Source organism: Mobula birostris, chromosome 4, assembly GCF_030028105.1.
Source record: "Mobula birostris isolate sMobBir1 chromosome 4, sMobBir1.hap1, whole genome shotgun sequence".
Taxonomy (NCBI): Eukaryota; Metazoa; Chordata; class Chondrichthyes; order Myliobatiformes; family Myliobatidae; genus Mobula; species Mobula birostris.
The window spans coordinates 95,283,173-95,309,174 of NC_092373.1; the positions used below are offsets into that span (position 1 = coordinate 95,283,173).

Sequence of the window (26,002 nt, forward strand, 5' to 3'; positions counted from 1 at the left end):
GAAATAACAAAGTAACAGGCTGGTAATTGGGCTAGTATTAAATTGGGGGATTGCTGTGAGGTGAGGCTCGAAGGAGCAGAAGGGTCTACACCACTCTGTATCTCCATAAATAAATAAATAACAAATAAAGAAGGGTTTTAAATTTAAATTCAAAGTCCTTTATTGAGCATAGATTAAGCAAAATTTTAACATTTTTGTTTGAAGGCTTCAACTTATCTGAAAATGTGATTGTTTATACATAGCTCCTAAAAGAAGCTGCAGTGCATGTATTTTAATTTTAGTGGGAGGCTGCTTTTCAACTTTCCCTCTGAGCCTGCTGCTACAGCAAATTGCTTTTCTCCCCTTCCCTGTTTGCAGCTCTGTGTTGTTTCCTTTTATGTTGTTTGGGCGTGGGGGGGGGGTAGTGTGGACATTAGGTAAATTAGTGGGCAATGCTCTGTGAACCAGCATAGATTCCTCTGGGCAGAATGGCCTCCCTTATGTTGTATGGAAATATAGAAACTTCAGAAAGTATGTCATTCTGAATATTGCCATGGGCCTATAAAATACACTGATGTTTAGTGACACAGTAACGGATAACTCTTAATTCAATCTATCCCTTATCAGCCAAATTATGACCTGCAATTTCTTTACAAGTTAGAACATTGCTTCACCAACTACATATACAAGAGTATTACCCTGGAAAAGTAGTTTCACTGTCCAACACTAATTGCTTCGATGTCAGTTAAAATTAGCTTGAAGCTGCCTTTTGAAAGGCCTGGATATGCACGTAGGTTCCCTTTGAATGCCATTAAAGCATCCTTCGAGTCCTCGCACATTTTGTTAATGGCAATTTTTTCACAATTTGCTGTGGTGGATAATCCAGTAATATAACCACCCTGCCCAAAACCACTTTTATGATAATTGGGAGATTGCAAACACTTGATGTATAATGTATGACATGAGATTTCATGGCATACGTCAATGGTGTTTTACTTCTCAGCTATCTCTTTATAGTTGATCCATTCTCTGGTTTTCTGTCTGTAGTCTATTTTATTCTTAAGTTGTTTTCTAATTATATATTTCTGTTATGTTTTGAGTATGGGTGGCAGAATTAAATACCAACATTTGGATTATATAGAACAGTACAGCACGGTCAGGTCCTTCAGCCCATGATGTTGTACCACCCTATGTAAACCTACTCTACAATCAATCTCACCTGTCCCTCCTACACAGCCCATAACCCTCCATTTTTCTTACATCTGCATGTGTATCTAAGAGTCTCTTAAATACCCCTATTGTATAAGCCTCTGTCACCACTCCTGTCAGTACATTTCAGACATGTACTGTAGGGGAAAAAGCTTTCTTTGACATCTCCCCCAAATTCTCCTCCACTTACTTTATACAGACATCCTCTGGTTCTGGCCATTGCTACTCTAGGAAAAAGGTTTTGGTTGTCCACTCTATCTATGCCTTTTTATAATGTTGTACACCTCTATCAAGATGCCTCACATCCTCCTTTGCCCCAAAGAGAAAAGCCCTAACTCATTCAACCTTTCCTCATACAGCATATTTTCTAATTCAGGTAGCATCCTGGTAATTCTCTGCACCCTCTCTAAAGCTTCTAGATCCTTCCTATTACAAGATCACAAGACTCCAAGGGTGGTCTAACCAGAATTTTATAGAGCAGCAAGATGTCCTTTGAACTAATTCCTCCTAATAATGAAAGTCAAAACACCATAAGCCTTCTTAACTACCCTATCAACTTGCACAGCAGCTTTGAGATATTGATTGATTTGGACCTCAACATCCTTCTGTTCCTCCACACTGCTAAGAATCCTTCCATTAACCTGTTTCTCCACCTATAAGTTTGATTTTCCAAAGTGTATCACTTCACATTTGGGATTGAACTGCATTTGCCATTTCACAGCCCAGCTCTGCATCCTCTCTATATCCCATTGTAAACTATGACAACTTTCCACACTATCCAGAACACCACTAACCTTTGTGGCATCTACAAAGTTACTCACCCACCCCTCCACCCCCTGATCCAAGTCACTGTAAAGATCACAAAGAGCAGGGATTCTAGAGCAGATCCTTATGGAACACCAATACTCACAGACCTCCCAGTAGAATACACTCCATCTGCTTCCACCTTCCACCTTCTGTGGGCAAGCCAATTCTGAGTCCATGCAGTCAAGTTTCCATGGATCCCATGCCTCTTGACTTTCTAGATGGGAAACCTTGTCAAGTGCCTTACTAAGATCCGTATACACCACATGCACCACTCTACCTTCATCACTTTGCTCTGTCACCTTCTCAAAAAACTCAGGTTCATGAGGCACGACCTGCTACTCATAAAGCCATGCTGACTATTCTTAATAAGACTTTGCTTCTCAAAATACTTGTCTCTAGAAATGCTCTTTATGAGTGTGCCTACCACTGATGTAAGACTCATTGGTCTCTCTTGGTCTATAATTCCAGGATTATCCCTATTACCTTCCCTGGATAGATGAACAAAATTTGCCATCCTCGAATTTTCTGATACTAGTCCATTGGGCAGGGAGGATGCAAAGATCTTTGTCAACTTCCCAGAAATCTCTTTGCTCATATCCTGTGGTAACCCAGTGTATATCCTGTCCAGCACCTGGAGACTTATTTATCCTAATGATTTTCAAAAGCTCCAACACTGCCTCTGTCTTAACCTTGACATGTTCCAGCACTTTTGCCTGTTCTACGGTGACCTCACATCTATCAAAGTCCCTCTCCTTCATCAGCACTGAAGCAAAGTATTCATTAAGGACCTCCTCTACCTCCTTTGCCTCTAGGCACACGTTTCCTCTATACCTGAGCAGCTTTATCCTCACTCTAGTCATCCTTCTGTTCTTCACGTATATATAGTACACCTTGGGGTTTTTCTTAATCCTACTTGCTAAGGCCTTCTCGTGTCCCCTTCTAGCCCACCTAGATCCCTCTTAAACTCTTTCCTGGCTACTTCATAACTCAAGAGTTCTGCCTGAATATTGCTTCCTTAACCTTAGTGTGCCTCTTTCCTCTTGACTAAATCTTTGATTTCTTTTGTCTACCGTGGTTCTTTCACGAACAATCCATCACTTATAATGACAGATCATGAGTGATGGTGCATATGATACCTGACAAGAAGAAAAACAATATGAAGGTAGCAACACTCAAACTACTTACCTGATGTTTCCAGCTTATCTTACACCCATCACTCCTTCACTTGTAATGTATGTTAAGCATTTCCATGCGTCCTGTTTCCCTCTCCCCCCAAACTCCTCTTCTTTATGATGGCTTCTTCCAGCAGAGCCCTGATTGTAGCCAACTGCTTTTGTGTTTCACTTCGCATTTGGTTTCTTAACCCCTGTTCATTCCTCACTTTTCTACAGCGCTATGATAGTATCCTGTGATCTACTTGCATTAGTTTATCCTGCTGTCCTCCTCACTGATGTCGTTTACCTCCTCCTGTATACTGTCTTAATCTGATCGTCTTTATCCATTTTTCATCCTGGCAAGTCCATCAGCTTTGGCTTTAATACCCCACCAAGCTAACAACATAATAAGAGATGGGCAAAGCATTGTCATTAGTTGGTATTGTAATATAGTGCATTCAGGAAAGAAAGGTTGACAACAAGGGAAATTGAAAATTCTGGAAATGTAGCATTCTCTGCAGACCTTTTTAAATTGATACTGTAACCAGTCTTATTTCTTTACAGCTACTCTAACATACGATACCTTGAGGTTTGGCGATTTTGAAGACTTCCCGGAAACAAAAGAGCCTGTTTGGATTTTAGGAACCAAGTATAGTGCACTCACAGGTAGGAAAAAGACTCGGTAAATGGATTGCAACTATAACTTGGGTGAAGAGTTACCAGCAGCTGGTACATTTTTAGTATTGGGCTGGGAGGGCAACTGCTGCCTAACTCTACAGCGTTAGAGATTGTTGTTGGAAGTTAAAGAAGATGCTGGGCGAGGAATATGGCATTCTAACCATACTAGCCAAATGATAAATTCCATTACAAACACGCAATTCTGCAGATGCTGGAAATCTGAAGCAACACACACAAAATGCTGGAGGAACTCGGCAGGCCAGACAGCATCTATGGAAAAGAGTACAGCCAACATAAACAGTTCCTCCATCATTTTGTGTGTATTGATAAAACTCCATTTCCTTTTGGAAGCATTTAGACGGGTAAGTATTGCTCAGTACCTAACTACATTGTATTTTTATAGCAAGTATTTTTATTCCATTATTCCAAGTATTTAAGTAGCTCAGATCGGCCAACTGAGTTTTGAGAACAGCTAATCTGCAGATGTTCCTGCTCAATTATTCTACATTTTCATTGTTTAGAAATTCTCCATGTCTACTCACTTTAGGCCTTTCAGTATTTGATAGTTTTCAATGAGATTCCTCCATCATTCTTCTAAACTCCAGTCAGCACAGGCCTAGGACTATCAAACGCTCTTCATACGTTAACCCTTTCATTCCTGGGATGATTCTCATAAGCCTGCTCTGGGCCTTCTCCAATTCCAGCACATCCTTTCTTACATACAGGGCCCAGAATACTTTACAATAAGCAAATGCAGTCTGACCAGTTACATTCTTGCATTTATATTGTAGTCCTCTGGAAATGAATGCTAACATTGCATTTGCCTTCCTCACTACCAGTTCAACGTGCAAGTTAACCTTGAGAGAATCCTGCACTCGGACTCTCAAATCTCTTTGCAACTCTGATTTCTGAATTCACTCCCCTTTAGTAAATAATGTATGCCTTTATTCCTTCTGTCAAAGTGCATGATTATATACCTCCCTATACTATATTTCATCTGCCATTTTCTCAATCTGTCCAAATCCTTCTGCAGACTCACTGCTTCTTCAACACACCTTCTCCTTCACCGATCTTTGTATCATCCGCAAGCTTGGATACAAAGCCATCTATTCTGTCACTCAGATCATTAACATGCAAGGCAAGAAGTAGTGGACCCAACAGCGAACTCTGCGGAAAAGGGGTTCTGGCAGTCAACCAGAAAAGGCCCCCTTTATTCCCACTCTTTGCGTCCTGCTAGTCAGCAATCTTCTTTCCATACTAGTATGCTTCATGTAATACCATGGGCCCTGATTTTGTTTAGCAGCCTCATGAAATGGTTGATTCTCAACAATAATTTGACGAATATATTAAACACAGTGGCCCAAAGAAGTCATCTAGAAGAACGTAGCTGAGAGAAAGTGGCAGAAAACTGGGCTAGAAATCTACTGTAATATTTTCAAGGCAAAACTAGCCTCCTTTAATGCTGCTATATGCTCTGCAATATGACCCCCTTTTTCCAAGATAAGAGAATAGCAGTGATCCAAGAATATCATTCTCAACTATAAACCGACTGTTGGACCCGCCCCAACCTGCAATATCCTCAGTCAAGCATCAGCCACAAAATGTGAGGAATTTGCAATATATTCTAACACCAAAATTACTTTCATTAGCTACAAATACTGGTAACCTCTATAACAAGCCTTGTAAAAAGCCAGCAATCATGTCAAAATTTACAAGTATTTCCAGTTTAGAACTCTATAAGATTGTAACAAAGAGTAAACCACCTACTTGGTGTCTTGCCCTATTCCTACCATACTTTTTAAGGACTCTTTTAATAGTGTTTTTTTTGGTGCGTACGTGCATCCATGCATGTGCGATGTTGGCGGGACGATGTCTTTTTCATGCCTTTGCAAGGCGCGGAGCGAGAGAGAGAGAGAGACACGGTGTATGGCACACCACTTCTCACACAGACATTTCGCAGTATTTTTCCAGCAACACACATCAAAGTTGCTGGTGAACGCAGCAGGCCAGGCAGCGTCTCTAGGAAGAGGTACAGGCGACGTTTCGGGTTTTGGTCAGGATGAAGGGTCCCGGACCAAAACGTTGACTGTACCTCTTCCTAGAGATGCTGCCTGGCCTGCTGCGTTCACCAGCAACTTTGATGTGTGTTGCTTGAATTTCCAGCATCTGCAAATTTCCTCGTGTTTGCAGTATTTTTCCCATTATTTTACGAGGTCGAGTTGCAATCTCGACACTGAACCCGGCATGGATGGAAAGCATAATCAGGAGCGGATCCGACTGGGTTCGAACCTGGGAACCTCCGTTCCAGAGTCCGGCGCTGATGTCATTGCACCACCAGCCAGCCCTTAATAGTGTTTTCAATTCTGCTAGAAAAATTATTAACACATCCTTTGAATCTGGAGTTTTTCAACAATTCTTCAAAACTGGCTGTCAAACCCCCACCTAAAAGCCAAACCTTGATAGTGAGGTACTAGCTAACCACAGACCTATATCAAATCTTTTCTTCCGGGGCAAGATTCTTGAGATAGTCATTTTCAACCAACTGAACAACTTTCTAAATGAGAACAATATTCTAGAAAAGTTTCATCCAGGATTTAGAGCAAGCCGCAGCATGAGCACAGCCTGTACCAAAACTGTTAGTGACCTTAGGTCCAGCACTAATGCCAACTCAGTTCTAGGTCTCCTAGATCTAAGTGCTACCTTCAATACAATTGACCACAACGTCTCCTAGATCACCTTAAAAATGGTGTAGCTGTACAACATTTTATAGTACCAGTGACATGGGTTTAATTCCTGCTGCTTTCTATAAGGAGTTCGTGCGTTCTCCTTGTGATCACGTGGGTTTCCCCCAGATGCTTTAGTTTCCTTCCACAGTCCAAAGACATACCAGTTGTTAAGTTACACACATCAAAGTTGCTGGTGAACGCAGCAGGCCAGGCAGCATCTCTAGGAAGAGGTGTAGTCGACGTTTCAGGCCGAGACCCTTCGTCAGGACTAACTGAAGGAAGAGTTAGTAAGGGATTTGAAAGTTGGAGGGGGAGGGGGAGATCCAAAATGATAGGAGAAGACAGGAGGGGAAGGGATGGAGCCAAGAGCTGGACAGGTGATTGGTAAAGGGGATATGAGAGGATCATGGGACAGGAGGTCCAGGAAGAAAGACAAGGGGGGGGGACCCAGAGGATGGGCAAGGGGTATAATCAGAGGGACAGAGGGAGAAAAAGAGTGAGAGAAAGAATGTGTGTATAAAAATAAATAACGGATGGGGTACGAGGGGGAGGTTGGGCATTAGCAGAAGTTAGAGAAATCGATGTTCATGCCATCAGGTTGGAGGCTACCCAGACGGAATATAAGGTGTTGTCCTCCAACCTGAGTGTGGCTTCATCTTTACAGTAGAGGAGGCCGTGGATAGACATGTCAGAATGGAAATGGGACGTGGAATTAAAATGTGTGGCCACTGGGAGATCCTGCTTTCTCTGGCGGACAGGGCATAGGTGTTCAGCAAAGCGGTCTCCCAGTCTGCGTCGGGTCTCGCCAATATATAGAAGGCCACATCGGGAGCACCGGACGCAGTATATCACCTCCTGTCCCATGATCCTCTAATATCCCCTTTGCCAATCACCTGTCCAGCTCTTGGCTCCATCCCTCCCCCTCCTGTCTTCTCCTATCATATTGGATCTCCCCCTCCCCCTCCCACTTTCAAATCTCTTACTAACTCTTCCTTCAGTTAGTCCTGACGAAGGGTCTCGGCCTGAAACGTTGACTGTACCTCTTCCTAGAGATGCTGCCTGGCCTGCTGCGTTCACCAGCAACTTTGATGTGTGTTGCTTGAATTTCCAGCATCTGCAGTATTCCTGTTGTTTCCAGTTGTTAAGTTAATTGGTCATTGTAAATTGTCCCGTGATTAGGTTAGCATTAAATCGGGTTTGCTGGGCGGCACGGCTTGAAGGGCCGGAAGGGCCCATTCCATATCACATCTCAATAAATATATAAATAAACTTAATTGTCCTCTCCAGTAGTGCACTTAATATATCTAGAAAAAAATTTGTCTGTCTGGGGGACCAATTTTCTAAGATGCTTTTGCTCAGGGAAGCTGTCTTGGTCCCCTACACTCCCCTTAGGAGACATCGTTACAGAGCATAAACTTGATCTCCTCAGTTAAACAAATGACACACAATTGCAAATCTCAGTTGAGCCTGATGATGATAATACCCCTATCTTCTCTGACTTCTGGTATGGCTGCAATAAACAAATGGACGAGCAATAATTTCCCAAAGCTAAATGAAGATAAAACTGAAATACTTCAGTTAGTCCCAAAGCCAAAAGAGATAAACTTCCTGATAAACTTGAGAACTTGGATCCCTTTGCTAAGTCCCACATAAAGAAGGTGACAAAAGCAGTATTTCTACATTTAAGAAATAATTGCAAATAATGTGGAGGTATCAATGGAAGTGTACCAGTTCACAGAAATGGAGGGAGTTTGGCTGGAAAAACTTGATAAGATATTTTATTACACCCTCTCAGAAATCCCATTATGATAGTAGCCCCTCCCCCGCCCCAGTTTGCTGGAGAAATTGTGGAAATCAAAATGCAAACCATTATTTTCTGGGAATGCCCCGTCATCAAAGACTATTGGAGTGGGATACATAATTCCCTATAAGACATCTTTAAATATGAAATACCCTTAGAGAGTAAGACTATATATTTTGGGTATATACCTCAAGAATGGTTGAAAAGAGATAAATATTTAATGGATGTACTACTGGTGGCTGTAAAAAGACCCTTACCAGGAAATGGTTATCACAGGAGAGCCCAACTTTAAACACATGGATGGAAATTACAATGGACATTTACAAAATGGAGAAGGTAACAGCATCTGTTAATCATAAGTTGGAACAATTTGATTCATACTGGGAAAAATGGTTTAACTGCATAACACCTCATAGGCCTGATTTTATTCTCACAAATCAATGAATATGTTGAAAAAAAAATCACTCCCTACTCTGTACATAGTTTTCTTCTTTCGATTGTTCTTTCTTTCCTCTCCTTTCTATAAGTGTATACCTCAGATAAATATTATGTGGAGATTTGTGACAAATATGAAATATACGTACAGTTTCTGAAATACATCTTATGGAAATGTTTGATGATGAAATTCAATAAAAAATAAATTACAAAAAAAAGGAAATAATTGCAAAGATACATCAGTTTCAGTCTCCTTATAATGCTGAAAAACTAATTCACACCTTTATATTGAATAGATTATTGCAATGCACTTTTTACTGAACTTCCAAAACAATCTATTGGCAATCTTCAACTCAGTCAGAACGTCATTAAAACTAAAACCAGGATGAGGGAGCATAGCACTCCCATCTGAACTACTTTGCATTGGCTTCCTGTATCTTTGGAATTGATTATAAAGTTCTCTTACTTGTTTTTAAAGCTCTCAGTAGTCAGGGACAGGATTGCTCAAACTCTCAGGTCTTCTTCTGCTGGTCCTTAAATTTAAACAATCCCCCTCGAAAGATAATTGCCAGTCAGCTTTTTTGAACTACACTCCTAAAATGTGGACTCAGTACCTAAAACTGTAAGGGATGCAGCCTCAGTTGACGCTTTTAAATGCCAACTCAAAATCTATTTATTTAGCCTTGCTTTTAACTAACATCATTTTGTCTTTTATTTTTATGTTTCCCATTTTAAAGCACTTTGAACTACATTGTTAGTATGAAAAATGCTCTATAAATAAGTTATTACAGGGGATTCCAGTTAAATGGTTTTTGGCCCAATAGCAAATTCTGTATTTGAATGAAATACAGAACAAATTAGAACACTACCGATACTATTGCTGGTTGTACGTTGTATCCGATGAAGACAGGAAACTTGTGGAAGTTCTTTAAAGTGAAAAGGTTGCACTGGGGCAGTTTCAGTCTCTCGACCTTGGAAGTACATATCCAGTGGTAGATATCACAACTGGGATCTTCCCTGGTTGCAATAGATAATCGTGATCTATTTTGTCCCTCGTCATACCCTTCGTTCTCCACATACTGTTGCTGAATTGCCTTCCTGGCCATTGGATCTGAGCTGACCGCATGCTAAGACAGATGTGCCCCTCTTACCAGGGTATGAGACCTGCTAGCTACCCTCACTTGGTTTAGCCCACCTTCAAAGTGGTGTACCAGAGAGTGCCCACTGTCCCATGCAAACAGCTACTTGGAGCCACAGCTGAGAGCTCAGTGTCTGTTGGGGTCTAAAAGTAACATTCAAAATGATTGTTGATACCTTCAAATCCATCATAATTCCTAATTTGTTGAGGTAGTGAAATTGTTTCATCTTCACTCCTGGCCATTTCTGACATTTCCAAGTATGAATGTTTGAAGCTGCAGTGAGCAAAACAGTTCTGAATTTGTCTTACTACTCATTTCTCACCAAATATTAGTGACAGAAAACACTGCTTTAAACACAAACACACACAACCGATGCTATTTCAAAATTGTTTGCTCCAAGCACGCGATTGACGCTGTTTAGAAACTGCTCAGTAACAGTCTCCTGTCCCAATTAAGTGGCACAGTATCCCAAATAAACAAAGGGAATCCTGGCTATTTTCTCAATTAGTTTTTGTCCTTTAAGAGTTGTCCAAAATAAGTAGCTGTCCCAGTTAACCAGAATTCACTATTATTATTATTATTATCATCAATTTTGTCATTCAGGTCATTAACATATAATGTAAAAAGTAGTGGACCCAACACTGAACTCTGTGGAACAGGGGTTCTGGCAGCAAACCAGAAGGTGTCCCATTTATTCCCTTTCTTTACCACCTGTCAGTCAGCCAATCTTCTATTCATGCCAGTATCTTTCCTGTAATACAATGTGCTCTTGTTTAGCAGTCTCGTGCAGCAATTTGTTAAAAGCCTTCTGAAAATCCAAGTAAACAATATCCACTGACTGTCCTTTGTCTATCCCACCAGTTATTTCCTCAAAGAATTCCAACAGATTTGTCAGGCAAGATTTCCCCTTAAGGAAACCTTTGGCCTTTTTTGTCCCGTGTCTCCAGTTGGACTCTTAACACCTTGCCAAACACACAAATACTAATCCGGTTAACCTGCCTATAATTTCTATTCTTTCGCCTCCCTCCCTTTTTAAAAGTGTGGAATTACATTTGTTCTTTTCCAGTCCTCCAGAACAGTTCCAGAATCTAGTGATTATTGAAAGATCATTACTAATGCTCCAGCTACCTCTTTCAGAACCCTGGACTGTAGTCATCTGGTCCCGGTGACTTATCTATCTTCAGACTTTTCAGCTGCCAAGGACCTTCTCCATAGTAATAGCAGCCGCACCCAGTTCAGCCCCCTGATGCTCTAGAATTTCTGGCATGCTGCTGGTGTCTTCCACAGCAAAATACTTACTTTGTTCACTTGCATTTTCTTCGTTTCCCTTTTCTACCTCTCCAGCATAATTTTCCAGCAATCGGATATCCACTGTTACCTCTCTTTGACTCTCTTTGGGTGGGGGAGGGCGATGAAGTAAGAAGCTGGGAGGTGATAGGTAGAAAAGGTAAAGGGCTGGAGAAGAAGGAATCTGATAGTAGAGGAGAGTAGACCATGGGAAAAAGGGAAGATGGAGAGGCACTAGGGGAGGGTGATAGGCAGGTAAGGAGAAGAGAAGAGGTAAGAGGGGGGCTAGAGTGAAGAATGGAAGAAGAGGGAGAGGGAAATATTACTGGAATTAACCTGAAGGCTAATTGGACAGAATACAAGGTGTTGCTCTTCCAAAGTGAGATTGGCCTCATCATGGCAATAGAGGAGGCCGTGGACCGACGTATGGGAATGGGGGACTGGAATTAAAATAGTTGACCATCAGGAAATCCTTGTTGTGGATGGAGCGAAGGTGCTTGACAAAGCAATTCCCCAATGTATGTCAGGTCTCACTGATGTACAGGAGGCAACAAAGGGAGCACTGGATACAGTAGACGGCCCCAGCATGAAGTGTTGCCTCATCTGGAAGGACTGCTTGGGGCCCTGAGTGGGGGTGAGAGAGAAGGCAAATGGGTAGGGGTGTAGTACTTCTGCTTGCAGAGACAAGTGCCAGGAGGGAGATTAACGGGGAAGGGTAAATGGACAAGGGAACTGGGGAGAGAGCAATCTTCGTGGAAAGTGGAGAGTTGGGGGGTTGTTGAAGGTGTGTTTGATGTTTGGATGCTGTTGAAGATAGAGAGAATGATATGTTGGATGCAGAGGCTCATCAGGTGGTAGGTAAGGATTAGAGGAACTCTATCCCTGTTAAGGAAGCAGGAAGATGAGGTGAGGGCGCTTGTCCAGGAAATGAAGGAGATGCGGCATTAATGATGAAGGAAGGGAAACCCCATTCTTTGAAGAAGGAGGATGTCTCCGATGTTCTGGAAAGGAAAGCCTCAACCTGAGAAAGATGTGGCAGAAACAAAGGAACTAAGAAAAGGGAATAGCATTTTTACGGATGACAGGGTGGGAAGAAATATAGTCAAGATAGGTGTGAGAGTCAGTAGGTTTATAAAAGATATCTGTAGACAGTTTGTCCCCAGAGATGGAGACAGATAGATTGAGAAAAGGGAGAGAGGTGTCAGAAATGGGCTAGGTAAATTTACAGACAGGTAGAAGTTGGAGCCAAAGTTGATGAGATTGACGAGCTTAGCATGGGTGCATGAAGTAGCCCCAGTGCGGTCATTAATGTAGTGGAGTAAAAGTTAGAGAGCATTGCCGTTGAAGGCTTGGACATGGACTGTTCCACATTGCCAAAAAAAGCAGAGATAGCTAGGGCTCATGCGGGTGCCCATTGCTACACTTTGAGTTTGGAGAAAGTGGGAGGAACCAAAAGGGAAATTATTGAGTGTGAGGACTAGTACCATGAGACAGAAGAGGGTAGTGATAGAGGAGGAACTGGTTAAGTCTGTTGTCAAGAAAGAAGTGGAGAGCTTTAAGGACCTCTTGATGGGGGATAGAAGTATATAGGGAATGGACATCCATGGTGAAAATGAGACGATCAGGTCCAGGGAATTGCCCTCCCAATCAATTTCGGCCAGCTCCTCGCTCATGTCTCTGTAGTTCCCTTTACTCCAGCTTAATACTGATACATCTGATTTTAGCTTCTCCCTCTCAAACTGCAGAGTGAATTCCATCATATTATGATCACTGCCTCCTAGGGGTTCCTTTAACTTAAGCTTCCTAATCAAATGTGGTTCATTGTACAACATCCAATCCAGAATTGCCTTCTCCCTAATGGTCTTGACCACAAGCTGTTCTGAAAAGCCATCTGATAATCATTCTGCAAATCCACTCTCTTGGGATTCAGCATGAACCTGATTTTCATAGTATACTTCGATATTGAAATCTGCTATGACCATTGTAACATTGCCCTTTTAACATTCCTTTTCTATTATCTGTTGTAATTTGTACCTCACCTACTGGCTACTGTTTGGAGGCCTCCTGGGAAGAAAACCATCCAGCATCTGTGCAGTCTTACATTTAGAGTGATTATGTATTGCTCTGATTGCTTTCTACCCATAAGCTGTATCATTCTTTTTCCCGTCAAACTTTTTATTCGGTTCTGTCTTGCAAGTTTTTATTAAATACTCATCCATCACCCTCTACATGTTGCACATTACAGAGCTTGAGAGGGCATATAAGAGATGGAAGCAGTTCTATACCCATGGAGCCCTCACTATCCAGTTAATCTGGTCATTGTTCTCAACGTTTACCTTACTGATCCTCACAACCTTACTTTTTTAGACTGCAAGTGATCAGACTCAGCTTAACTATACTTATTCAGCACTGAGAATTCCAAAAGATTCATCATCGTATGACACAACAAATTCCTCACCTTAGTCTGTCTTGAACCTAACTGATGTGTCTGTCCTGAGCCTATTTTCTTGGTTCTAAATGCCCCATCAGGAGAAACACCTTTCCTTAATCTACTCTGCCAAGTTCCTGAAAATCCTTTATCAGAATCCTCAGATTTGCCTGAAATCCAGAGAGTACACTTTCCTCACTAGGTCACCCAGTCCTCAAGGTGACACGAGACTGCAGCTCCTGGAATCTTCAGCTGCAAACAATCTGCTAGAGGAACTCTGTGGTTGCGTAACATCTGTGGGAGGGAAAGGAATTGTGAATGTGTTCAGTTGAAACCGTGCATCATGACTGAGAGGGGAGATGGCCAGTACAAAGAAGAGAAAGGGAGATCAATCATCAAAGTAAAATGCAGAAAAGCATGCTAGGAGCAGTGCCAAATGTGCCTAAAAATGAAGAGCAGTCCAATAAAGGTATAATACATGACTATCAACTACAAAACACAGCATACAATATTAATAATTAATCTTGGAGCCATCTAATAAGATCAAAGCTTTGCAGTCCAAGATAAAGATCTTGAGGAAGCCATGATGGATCACTTGTTTAGCACTTATGGCCAAAAGAAGTACCAAATAAATTGTCTATCTCAGCTTCCTCTTGCTATCTCCTCTTATTGCTTATACTATATTTTCATATTGAAGAAAATTGCTAGTTATCCTTGTTATATCCTATAACAAAGATATTATCTGCAAACAGAAAATAAGACATATTTTAATGTATCAGATGTGGAAACATTGACTTGGAAAGATTTCAGTGCATGGTGACTGAAATGCCAAAGACCTGAAAATGTGTTCTAGCTGTTTTGGTGGCCAAGGTTACAAAAAAGTTACAACACAGATATTCACCCAGCAAGGAAAATTGTTCGGTAATGTCATGTCAATAAAAATAAGGGTGTCCAGTTTTTTCCTACTTTTCTAATGCCATTGGATCACTGAAAGTGCTATCTAGCCATGCTTACTAGTAAACAGGTATTCACATTGACTTTTGCTGGAAGCAGGAGCTCCAGACCACAGTTAAGTCTTTGGAACTAACACAAACAAAAGGGCTAAATTCCATAGGTGCAATTGAAATAACTCCCCTTGCAATCAAAGCAATATTTGATCAACTCTGGCGTTTTAGGAACCCTAGCAAAATTAGTTGGACAAATTTTCATTGTCTTGGATCTTTCTTAGCATTGAAACTTCCTCAGGATTTTCCACTCAATTGACCCTAAATAGGGCTGTAAGCTCTAAGTAAAGCATGCACATTGCCAGCAGTTATGCTTGTGCATCAATTGAAAGGTATGATGCCTGGTGCCTAGCATTGGGCCCAACAACAGATTCCCATGCATTGTTTTGAAAGGAATTGATCTTTCAGTTAGCAGTGACAAGGCATTTTCTCCAAATCTTCAGAGCTCTGAAAATTTCAAAATACCAGAATTGTAGATCAAATCCCAGTTCTCAGGAATTTCACGGGAAGAAGTCATGTGTTTTCTTTTGTTTGAGTATCTTCAGTTGTTCAGTATCTTCAGCTGCTGGGCAATGGTTAGCAAAGCGTCTTCTCCTGATATTTATACCCAACATCAGCTTCCAATGGGTCACCATTAACTTGAAGCTTAACAGTCTAGGTACTGTTAAGGTGACAAGAAAAAACCATACACCATATTAAACAAAGCGACATCTCCTGACTCAGCGCAGAACCTTTATTCCATCCAAGGGGATGTGGTAGAACAGCAAGAACTGAAGTAACAGTCAAAGGCAAACATTCATCCGATACATTAAAACGTTGGCTCGCACCAGCAATGATAGCTGCAGAAAATACCAAATACACAGCAACATTTCACCCAGACTTCGATGGCAGGTGCGCAGTCCAATGAACTCTATCACCTTGAGGGACAAGGGCAGATGGCACATGAGTTATTTCCTTCTGCAGGATCCTGTCTGACTTACAAGTATAAAGCAAATTAAAAATATATTGCTATTCCTTGATCGTTGCTGGGTCAAAATTGGAGAAATCCCTCCTTGGGATCATTGCATTCAAGGTTCAAGATTGTTTAATGTCATTCAGAGCTAGTGTAAAGCAGAATAAAATAGTTGTGCTGCATCGGATCTGAAGCAACAAAAGAACCACAATAACATAGTGACTCACTAACCTCATTTCAAGTGTAAAGATTAAGTAATCCCACATGCTCTGAATAAATTAATAAACTCTAATCCCATATTACCTTTATATATTTTTTTAATTAATCAATATCTCTGTTTATTCTGGCAATGTACCAACAGCCTTAAATAAAATGGACAAATAGTACATGAAGTTACATATTCCCTCTTAGGCTAATTTCTATTACATGGTTTCAATGAAGAGCTGGAGTTCTTGCCCAGTGCTCTGAGCACTGATCTATTAATCAGTGCACCTATAGTATAGGATCCAAAAATTGGCCTGTACTGGATAATGAGGAAAGTAAAGCTTCAGGTTGCAAGCGATATAGATGTTCTTGTCATTTGGGCAAAGATGTAGCAGATGAATTTAATCCAGCTATGTGTGAGATAATGCATTTCAGTTGTTATAACAAGGCAAGGTAGAAAATTAAATGGGTGTCTCTCTCACACACACACACACACACACACACACACACACACACACACACACACAGTTCCTTAAAGTTGGCAGGGTAGGTCAGGAAGGTGGTTAAAAAGACATGTCGGATGCTATACTTTGTATCTGAGCCATTGAAAATAAGAAGAAGTAAGTTGTACTAGAACTGTATATAATATGAATTAGGCCCGAGCTTCAGTTCTGCATATATTTCTGGTCTGTACGTTATAACAAACATGTGGCTTGCTTTGGAGAAAGTGCAGAGGAGATTTAAACGGATGCTATCAGGACTGGAAAATTATAGCTATGAGGAGAGATTGCATTAACTGAAATTCTCTTTTTGAACTAAGGAGATTGAATGATGCTTTAATCGAGGTCTTCAAAATTCTGGTTCGGACTTCGAAAGAATAGAAAGGACTTACTTCCCTAATAAGTCAGGTCAGAATCTAGGGGGCATGGATCTGAAGTATTTGGTGGAAGGATTAGAGCAGAGATACTGTCTGCATTACGAAATCCAGTGGGTCTTTTAATCCAAGTCTTTTTCTTTATTTTTTAGATAAAGATGAGATCTTTGCAGATGTCACTTCACGGCTCTGGTTTACCTACAGGAAGAATTTTTCTCCTATTGGTAAGTACTTATTGGTCTTTCCCAGCTAAAATTCATTAGTTTGTTAACCCATCTTGCACTGCTTTAAATTAATATTTTGGAGACAGTTCAAATACTAATTACCAAATCATAAAGGCCCTTCTGCCCACTGAGTCTTTGTCAGTTTTCTAACACGTTTACGCTAATGTTAGACTAATCCCAGCTTATTCTCTCCCAACAACTACCCCCATATTCAAACAGTAACTAACACTCCTAGAGTCAATTTACATTAACCAATTAACATACTAACCAGAGAATCTATGGGAAACCTATGTAGTCACAGGCAAAACATGCAAACTCCATACAGACAGCAAGGGAGGTAGCATGGAATTCTGGTTGCTAAAGCTGTGAGGCAGCAGCTCTACTAACTTGCTAAATGTCCAAATGATGCTACTTAAACGGTATGCCAGTAACTTGGCTATATACACTCAGCGGCTACTTTTATTAGGTGTACCAGTTCATTAATGCAAATCTTGTGACAGCAACTCAATGCATAAAAGCTTGCAGGCATGATCAAGAGGTCAGTTGTTGTTCAGACCAAATATCAGAATGGGGAAGGAATGTGATCTAACTGATTTTGACCATGATTGTTGGTTCCTGATGGGGTGATTTGAATATGTCAGAAACTGCTGAGATACTCTAACAGTCTCTAGAGTTTACAGAGACTGGTAAGAAAAACAACAAAAAAAAAATCTAATGAGCAACAGTTCTGTGCGCAAAAACACCTTGTTAAGGAGAGAGATTAGAGGAGAATGGCTATAACAGTGGTGTGCAGAAGAGCATCTCTGAACATACAACGTGCCAAACCTTGAAATGGATGGGCTACAGCAGCAGGAGACCAAAAACTTACACTCGGTGGCTGCTTCATTAGGTAGAGGAGATACCAAATAAAGTGGCCACAGGGTATGTTTGGATAACATGTGTTAATAAACCATTGAAATCCTGCAGTGAATGAGGGAATAGCGAAGTATGAATCTAAGTTTGATGACATTGACTTTAGTGGCACAGTATATAATGTATATGGCAGCTGTTGCAAGTACATTGATTAAATTAGTGTGGGAACATTTGAGAGCAAGGAGACATTTATCCTGGAGCTATGTTTTGCAGGTACATCTTTGGAGAAGTCCAGTATGTATGGGAATTTGGAACACTTTCCAAAAAACATAACCTGGGACTAATTTTAAACATTCAAAATATTTTTTTGTCAAACTCAGTCTGGTTTGGTAAATTGGGAAATTGGTAAATGACCTGAAATATTAATTCTGCTTCCTACTCCACAGATGTTGCCTGACCTGCTGAGTATTTCCAGAATTTCTGGCATTTACAACACTTTGTTATTTGTAAACTTACTTCAGTGATGATATTAAAAGTTGTGGATCTGTGCTGGGAAGATGGATTTAAGCAACAGTTCCAACATGATGAATGGCAGGTCAGCTTTGAGGAGCTGAATGGCTGTTATTCTGTTAATCCTATGTAATCCACTCACTCATACATTCCAGTTAAAGACATTTTGTCTGTCTATAATTTCTCCCACTCATTGTCATCTTATTTTCTCAGAATATTTCTTCCTCCTCCACTTAGTACTTCTGTTTAACTGCTTTATTTGGCAGTATGTTTAACACTCTCAGATTTCTTTATCTAAATAAGTTACTCCTGAATCCTTAACCGGATTTATTCATGACTTCCTTGCAGTCATGATCCCTAGCTTCAGATTCTATGCAAAAATGGAAACCTTTTTATATTTTCCTACCAAATTCTTCATCATTTTAAACATTTTTATTAGGCCACCTTTCAGCCCTTCTTGACGGAAATAAAAACCAAAAATGCTGGAAACACTCAGCAAGGCAGACAGCATTTGTGGAGAGAGAAATGGTGAATGTTTCAGGTTGATGTTCTGATGAAAGGTCTTCCATCTGAAATGTTAACTCTGTTCCTCGTTTTCTAAACAGAAGAGATTCTGCAGATGCTGGAAGTCCAGAGTAACACACACAAATGTTAGCAGAACTCAGCAAGTAAGGCAGCATCTCTAGAGAGGAATAAAGAGTTGATGTTTCAGAATGAGACACTTAATCAAGATTGGAAAGTAAGGGGAAAGAAGCCACAATAAAAAGCTGGAGTGAGGGGAAAGAGCACAGGCTGGAAGGTGGCAGGTGCCCCTCCTCATTCATTTTCTCCCATGGTCCACACTCCTCTTCTATCAGATTCTTCCTTCATCCCTTTCCCTTGCCCACCTGTCACGTCCCAGCTCCCCCACCCCCACCCACCTACCTTACCCTCATCTGGCTTTACCTATCACCTTCTACCTTCCCCCCATCTTCTTTTTCTGTCTTCTTCCCTCTTCCTTTCCAGTCCTGCTGAAGGCTCTCAGCCTAAAACATTGAGTCTTTATTCCTCACCATTGATGCTGCCTGACCTGCTGAGTTCCTCCTGCATTTAATGTGTGTTACAGTTTCTCTCTTCACAGATGCAGTTTAATCTGCTGGATGTTTCCAGCATCTTCTGTTTGTTTTCTGTTAACAGCCTTGGCTGGGTGTTTGACATATTACAGCATTAGTGTTAAGATATTTTGAACATAGCTCTGTAAAATTTCTCACCATCTCTGAGTAAAATGTTATTTTGATTTTGTTTTGTCCTGTGACTGGATTTCTTCCTTCCAGTTTTCCAGAAGAGGTTAATTACTATAATAAATATATGGTATTTATTGCATGCTGTCAATATTAATTCTTGTGATGTGAACAGGAGGCACAGGGCCCACCTCCGATAATGGCTGGGGCTGCATGTTGCGATGTGGACAGATGATCTTGGCTCAGGCTCTCATCTGCAGACATTTGGGTCGAGGTGAGTTTCACGAACTGGTTCACACCTTGCTTCAGAATCATTTGGGTAGATGGACAAGGTTTGCCCGACGCCGGCCCCCTAGGCCTGAGTCAACATGGTAGTAGTAGTAGCAGCAAGGTAGAAACTTAATGGTGGAAAAATGGATTGTTTTTGTGTCTGTCAGTGAATAGAGTTAGAAATCAGGACTTTGGACAGAATTCAGCAATTACTATCTCCATTCGTAAAGGTATAGTAAGTGGGTCTCATCTCCATCTGTCTCCCTGTGGTACTGAAGGGTTGCAGGGAATATCACAGTGATCCTGTACATTAAAAATCTGCTTCCTGCTTTTTTCAGTAGAATTTTTAAAAACCCGTGTTTGTTTCCTTATTTTTCTTCTCTTTGCAGACTGGAGGTGGGAAAATGGTAAACAGCAAAGGGATGAATATTACAGCATACTGAATGCATTTCTTGACAAAAAGGATAGCTACTACTCCATTCATCAAATAGGTGAGCTGTTTACCACTACAGTGAGTAAGAAGAAATACATGGGAGTTAGATGGTTTACATCGTCAGTTACTCACCCATAATCCTTATAGATTTTGTAATTTTTATCTGACTAAACTGTTGAGATTTGCTCCCTCAACACTGCTTTGAAATGAATTCATGTGGTTTCACAACTTTGAGATAAACATTCTCCATCTCCCTTTTCTAACTCTCTTGCCTGTAATCATAGCTATTGCTCCTCTAGTTAAGTGATGATCAAATTGAGGCACAGATTCCTTGAGAGTAAATTATAATCTAAATCTCAGATTTTTTGGTAGTGATTTAGGAATTCTGTATCAGTGAATTTTGTTATCTGAACAGTCGTAACATGGATTTCACCTGTATGGTATATTAAGTTTAGAATATTTTTAGCCTAATATTAACATTACCATGTAGTAAAATACACTACCATTTGTGTGCAAGCAATACCCACGGCTACCTTTCTACGCTTATCTTGAACCTGCTTAATCTCTCAGTTGTGAACTTGTTATCAAACTATTTGGATGGACAGAAAATTGTTGCAAGAAAGCAGCATCCATCATTTGGGACCACCCCTCCCCAATCACCCAAATCATGCTCTCTTCTCGCTGCTGCCATCAGGCAGAAGGTATAGGAGCCTCAGGACTCACACCACCAGGTTCAGGACGAGTTATTACCCCTCAACCATCAGTCTCTTAAAGGAGCAGGAATAACTTTGTACTCTGTACTTTGTACTCTGCCTTCAAGTCTATCCTTCCAAAGTGTATCACTTCACACTTTTCCAGAGTGATTTCCATGTGCCACTTCAAAACCCAGCTCTGCATCCTGTCAGTGCCCTCTTGTAACCTATGACAACCTTATACACTATCCACAACAACATAACCTTCATGTCATCTGCAAATTTACTAATCCACCCTTCAAGTTCTTCATCTAAATTTCACAAAGAGCAGAAACCCCGGAACAGATCCCTGCAGAACACCACTAGTAGGCAGAATATGCTCCATCTACTACCATGTGCTCTACCTTCATCAATTTGCTTTATGGCTTCCTTAAAAAGTCAATCAGGTTCGTGAGGCATGACCTCCCTCACAAAGCCATGCTGACTATCACTAATCAGACTATGCTTCTCATAAATCCTGCCTCTTAAGAATCCTCTCAAATAATTTGCCCATCACTGATGTAAGACTCATTGCTCTATAATTACAGGATTTACTTTTCTTGAACAAGAAGATAACATTTCTCATGCTCCAATCTTGTGGTACTACTCCTTTGCCAGGGAGAATGCGAAAATCATCATCAACAGCGCGGCAGTGTGTTTTCCTTGCTTCCCATAGTAACCTGGGGTATATCCTCTTTGAGCCCGGGGACTTATCTATCCTAATGTTTTTCTAAAGCTCCAGTACATCCTCTCTCTTAACCTCAACATATTCCAGCACATTGCAATGCTAACATCACATCCATCAAGGTGCTTCTCACTGATGAATACTGAAGCAAAATATTCATTAAGGACTTCCCCTGCCTCTCCTACTCCAGTCCCATGTTTTCCTCCTTCATCCTTGATTGGTCTTATCCTCACTCTTGTCACCCTTCTGTTCTTCACATGCATGTAGAATGCCTTGGGGTTTCTCTTTATCCTACTTGTTCCATTCTTCAGCTTCTTCCTTATAAATCTCTGGAGCCCTATCTGATCTTTGCTTCCAAAACTTTTAAGTATGCTTTGTTCTTCCTCATAAATTGAATGTGCCACCTCTTGTCAACTGTGGTTTCTTTACCCTACTATTCCTTTTCCTGCTTCAATGGGACAAACCTATCCAGAACCCCATGCAAGCAGACCCTATATAACAGGAGTAGGCGAAAGTATTTTGACCGGCCCGCTAGCAAATATTAAGATACTATGCTTATCCAGCCCACGAGCGATTTTTCCTTATTCTGAGTGTTTCACGCGACCACACTGATGGCGTCTTGTTACACCGGCTCCAGGTTCCGTTTTGTTCCAGGCTTAACACTGGTATATACGAATGACAGGAAGGCAGACTACCCCATTAATATGTATTAGATACTGTCCGTGCACGCGCAGGTTTTCAGATGGGATCGTTCAAATTTGTAAACAGAAAGTGTCACTGTGTTTTAACAAGAAATCCACGCTAAATATCCAGATATTTACATGTGCTACGATACTTGTAGAATAACTCATGTTTTGAAATAAAGTCAAAGAAAAAAATTCCAATGGCAATGAATGCAAAACGCAGGAAGGTAGACGCTGAGTACCGAAAAAGCAGTGAAAATGAAGGAAATACCTGTGCCAGCTACGAAGTCTCAAAACATATTGCAGAACAGATGATACCTTTTACAAATGGAGAGTTTGTCAAAGAATGTTTACTGGCAGTGGTGGATATTGTTTATCCTGAAAAGAAATCTTTATTTGCACCTATCAGCCTGTTAGTAAGAACGATCACACGGCGAGTTGAAGAAATGTCAGCAGATGTTAAAAGTTGCTTAAGGGATGCCTGCTACGAATTGCATTTTTTTTCAATTGCGCTTGATGATAGTACAGACTTGCAGTGTTTGTGCGAGGAGTGACCTCAACTTTTCAAGTTTTTGAAGAGTTTATTCAATTAACTCGTATGAAGGACATAGTTACTGGAGCAGACATTTTTGAAGCCTTGCTGAAAATTATGTCGGAAATGAAACTTAATGTATCGAAGCTAATCGGCATCACAACTGATGGGGCACCAGCAATGGTGGGACAGAAAAACTAAACTGAGTTTTTCGATTACTAATTGGCATCCTTGGTTAAGCTGATTTTCTAGCATGTGTTATTCATTAATTTGAGGCAAAACATAACTAGATGTATTTAAATGGATAATTCCCATATTTTAAGTTTCTTACAGCATTTATCTGGCCCGCCATCTGCTCAGTAATACACGATCCGGCCTACAGAGGCAAAAAGGTTGCCAATTTGCCTAATAGTATCATAATTCACCCTCCCCCAGTTAAATACTTACGTTCTGTTCTTATTTTTGTCTGAAGCTATGCTAAAGGTCAGGGGGTTGTGGTCACTGTCTCTGAAATGCTCACTCATTGAGAGCTCTGTCGCTTGACTGGGTTTATTGCCCAGTCCTAGATCCAATATGGCCTCTCTTCTTGTTAGCCTTTCCCCATATTGTGTCAGGAATCCTGAAGCCACCTAACAAATTCTGCTCCACCTAGACTTCTAGCACTAACATCACTTAACATCAGTGAAATTGGAATCACCCATGACAACAACCCTGTTATTTTTTTTGCACCTTTCCAAAATCAGCTTGCGTATCTGCTCCTCAATGTCCCTGTTGCAATTGCAGGACCTGTAGAATACTCCCAACAGAGTAATTGCTCCCATCCATAATAATTTGTGGAACATTAAGTTAGCATCCATTGTTTTTGATCCAGTGAGATTTGTGATTCCTGTGTGTATAAACACATGATTCTGACTAAAATAACATTCCCAATATGTTGCAGCCAGAAACTTTGAAATAGATGGTAAAGCAAATAGTGACTGGACTTTTCTTTTTAACAGACATAAGTGATTGGCCTCTTTAAGTATTGAAAAAGTGACGGATGAGGATCGTATCCGAATTGCCACAGATTAGGCAGCACCCAAGGGAATTTTCATTGTACTGCCTTCAGAATATTCATCCAATGTTTTGAGGTCTCTTACGGCCCAGTCTTTCTGCATCCAGTAATGTGGAGGAACCACTGTTGAATGTTGCACCCCACAGTACTACCACCTCCATTATCACTGAGACCAATGCCTGCTACTTAAAGAGAGACAACAGTTACCAATGCTGCAATAACCTCATTAGAAGCAGATAACTGCTGAGTTATCCGAGGGGGGAATTCTCTGTAATTCTCTGCATTCGCTGAGTGGGATCGGGATCATTTCTTGACTGTGAGGACTCCAGGGCCTTCTTGCAGATAATTTGGGATAGATAATTAATGTTAGTCTTTCCAACAGTGTATATCCCTTGTACAAATAAAGATCAGAATTGTGGGTGGGTGGGGGGGGGGAATATATTGTTACATCATCAGCAACAATGAATATAGAATTGAGTCAGGTTTTATAAACAAAAATAAACATTTATGAAACTCTGCTCAACAATAGTGAAAAAGTACTCAAATGACTAACTTAACTGGAAGTCAACTGCTATACAGCAACTCTGGAGCAGTTCTTAAAGTGGTATATTCGAACACAGTCTTAAAGCGGTAAATTCGAAAGTCCAAGTGATTTATATAGTCAGTAAGGAGTGACTTCCCTGAAAACATATTTCTTCGAAGACGTGACGTTACTGCTGATCCCAGCTGAGTGCTGCCATGTCCAAAGAATTCACGATGAAGGAAATAAACCGGCTTAAAGGAACTGACCTTTTCCCTGGAGGGTGAACACTGCACAAACCTTCCTGATCTTGCAGGGGTTACCTCAGATGCAGGCCACTATTCCTGAACGAAGATTCAATAAGGTCGATCCTTTATAAAACCACCGAACGACACCAACTTTACTCAATCCTTCGGGTTCCCGTACTTTAATAAGGTCTTCACTCTCCAATACTCTCCAAGACTGTAAAAGTAAATCAAAGGTACAACAAACAAAAACTGGCAGTGATTAGCGAAACTGTCGACATGTTTTTGTACTTTAAAATAGAAAGTAAAAACTCCACTGGTTCATACCTCATGACTCACTATCGTAGAAGTGGAAACTTCTTCCCAAGGCATTTAGATCACCCAGTAATGAGCTTTGAGCACATGACAGCATAGAAGCTGGAGTCAGGACTTTGTCCACAGATATGCGTTAGGTTTTAATCTGAACATGGTAGCTGCACTTTAAGTATTTAAATTGTGTTACTATTTAGTATTTTCATAATTAACAATACATTCAAAATAATTATTTTATAATTTTAGGTATTAAATTTTGGTATTTCCATATATTTTATTCATAAGCTGCAGCTGAATACATAATTAATGCTTATATTAATTTTGGGCCATCCACCAACAATATTCAGTGTAAGGGGTTGGTTATCTGAGTGGATGCATTGATTGGGAATTTGCATCTAGGGAAAGAAAACATTGTGATTGTCTCTTTTGTCCTGGATTAGCTCAAATGGGAGTCGGAGAGGGGAAGTCGATTGGTCAGTGGTATGGACCAAATACAGCAGCACAAGTATTGAAGTAAGTATTCAGCAGCAGCATTTGGAAATCTGGCTAACATTGCGAGAATAAGTGATGTTCTACAATTATTGAATAATATGCAAAGATAGTATTCCTCTTGCTAGTGTGCATCATTTTAAAAATGCTTTTGTTTTGGAGATAAGAATGTTCTAATGTGGTTTGGGAATTTTAACCGCGAATACGTTAGTAATATTTCACTGGATCCGTATTCAACATTCATAATGCTCAGATAGTATAAAGATTGACTCTATTTCCATGCTATAATAATAAATGACTCTTTAGAAGTGGAGTTTATAGTTGCAAAGGTACATACAATGGTGTTAGGTGAAACAGAGCTATTACCTGGGTCAGGCACCAACAGCAGAGGAAATTCAGAATTAACGCTTTAGGTAATGAACTTCCATCAGATTGGGAACAATTACAAATGTAATACAGTGGTGCTAGAAGGTTTATGAACCCTTAAGAATTGTCTCTATTTCTGCATAAATATGACCTAAAATGTGATCAAATCTACATGCAAGTCCTAAAAACTAGATAAAGA

At 40.5% G+C, this 26,002-nt stretch overlaps 1 protein-coding gene across 1 annotated transcript in view; it reads left to right on the forward strand.

Annotated features, from left to right (window-relative positions):
- The window catches only part of atg4b (autophagy related 4B, cysteine peptidase), a 72,194-nt gene that overhangs the window by 19,848 nt on the left and 26,344 nt on the right, over positions 1–26,002 (forward strand). The window contains exons 2-6 of the mRNA XM_072255810.1: positions 3,714–3,815; positions 16,830–16,901; positions 19,659–19,757; positions 20,143–20,244; positions 25,389–25,461. Coding sequence (XP_072111911.1) covers positions 3,714–3,815; positions 16,830–16,901; positions 19,659–19,757; positions 20,143–20,244; positions 25,389–25,461 — 448 coding nt within the window. The remainder of the gene's footprint in view (positions 1–3,713; positions 3,816–16,829; positions 16,902–19,658; positions 19,758–20,142; positions 20,245–25,388; positions 25,462–26,002) is intronic.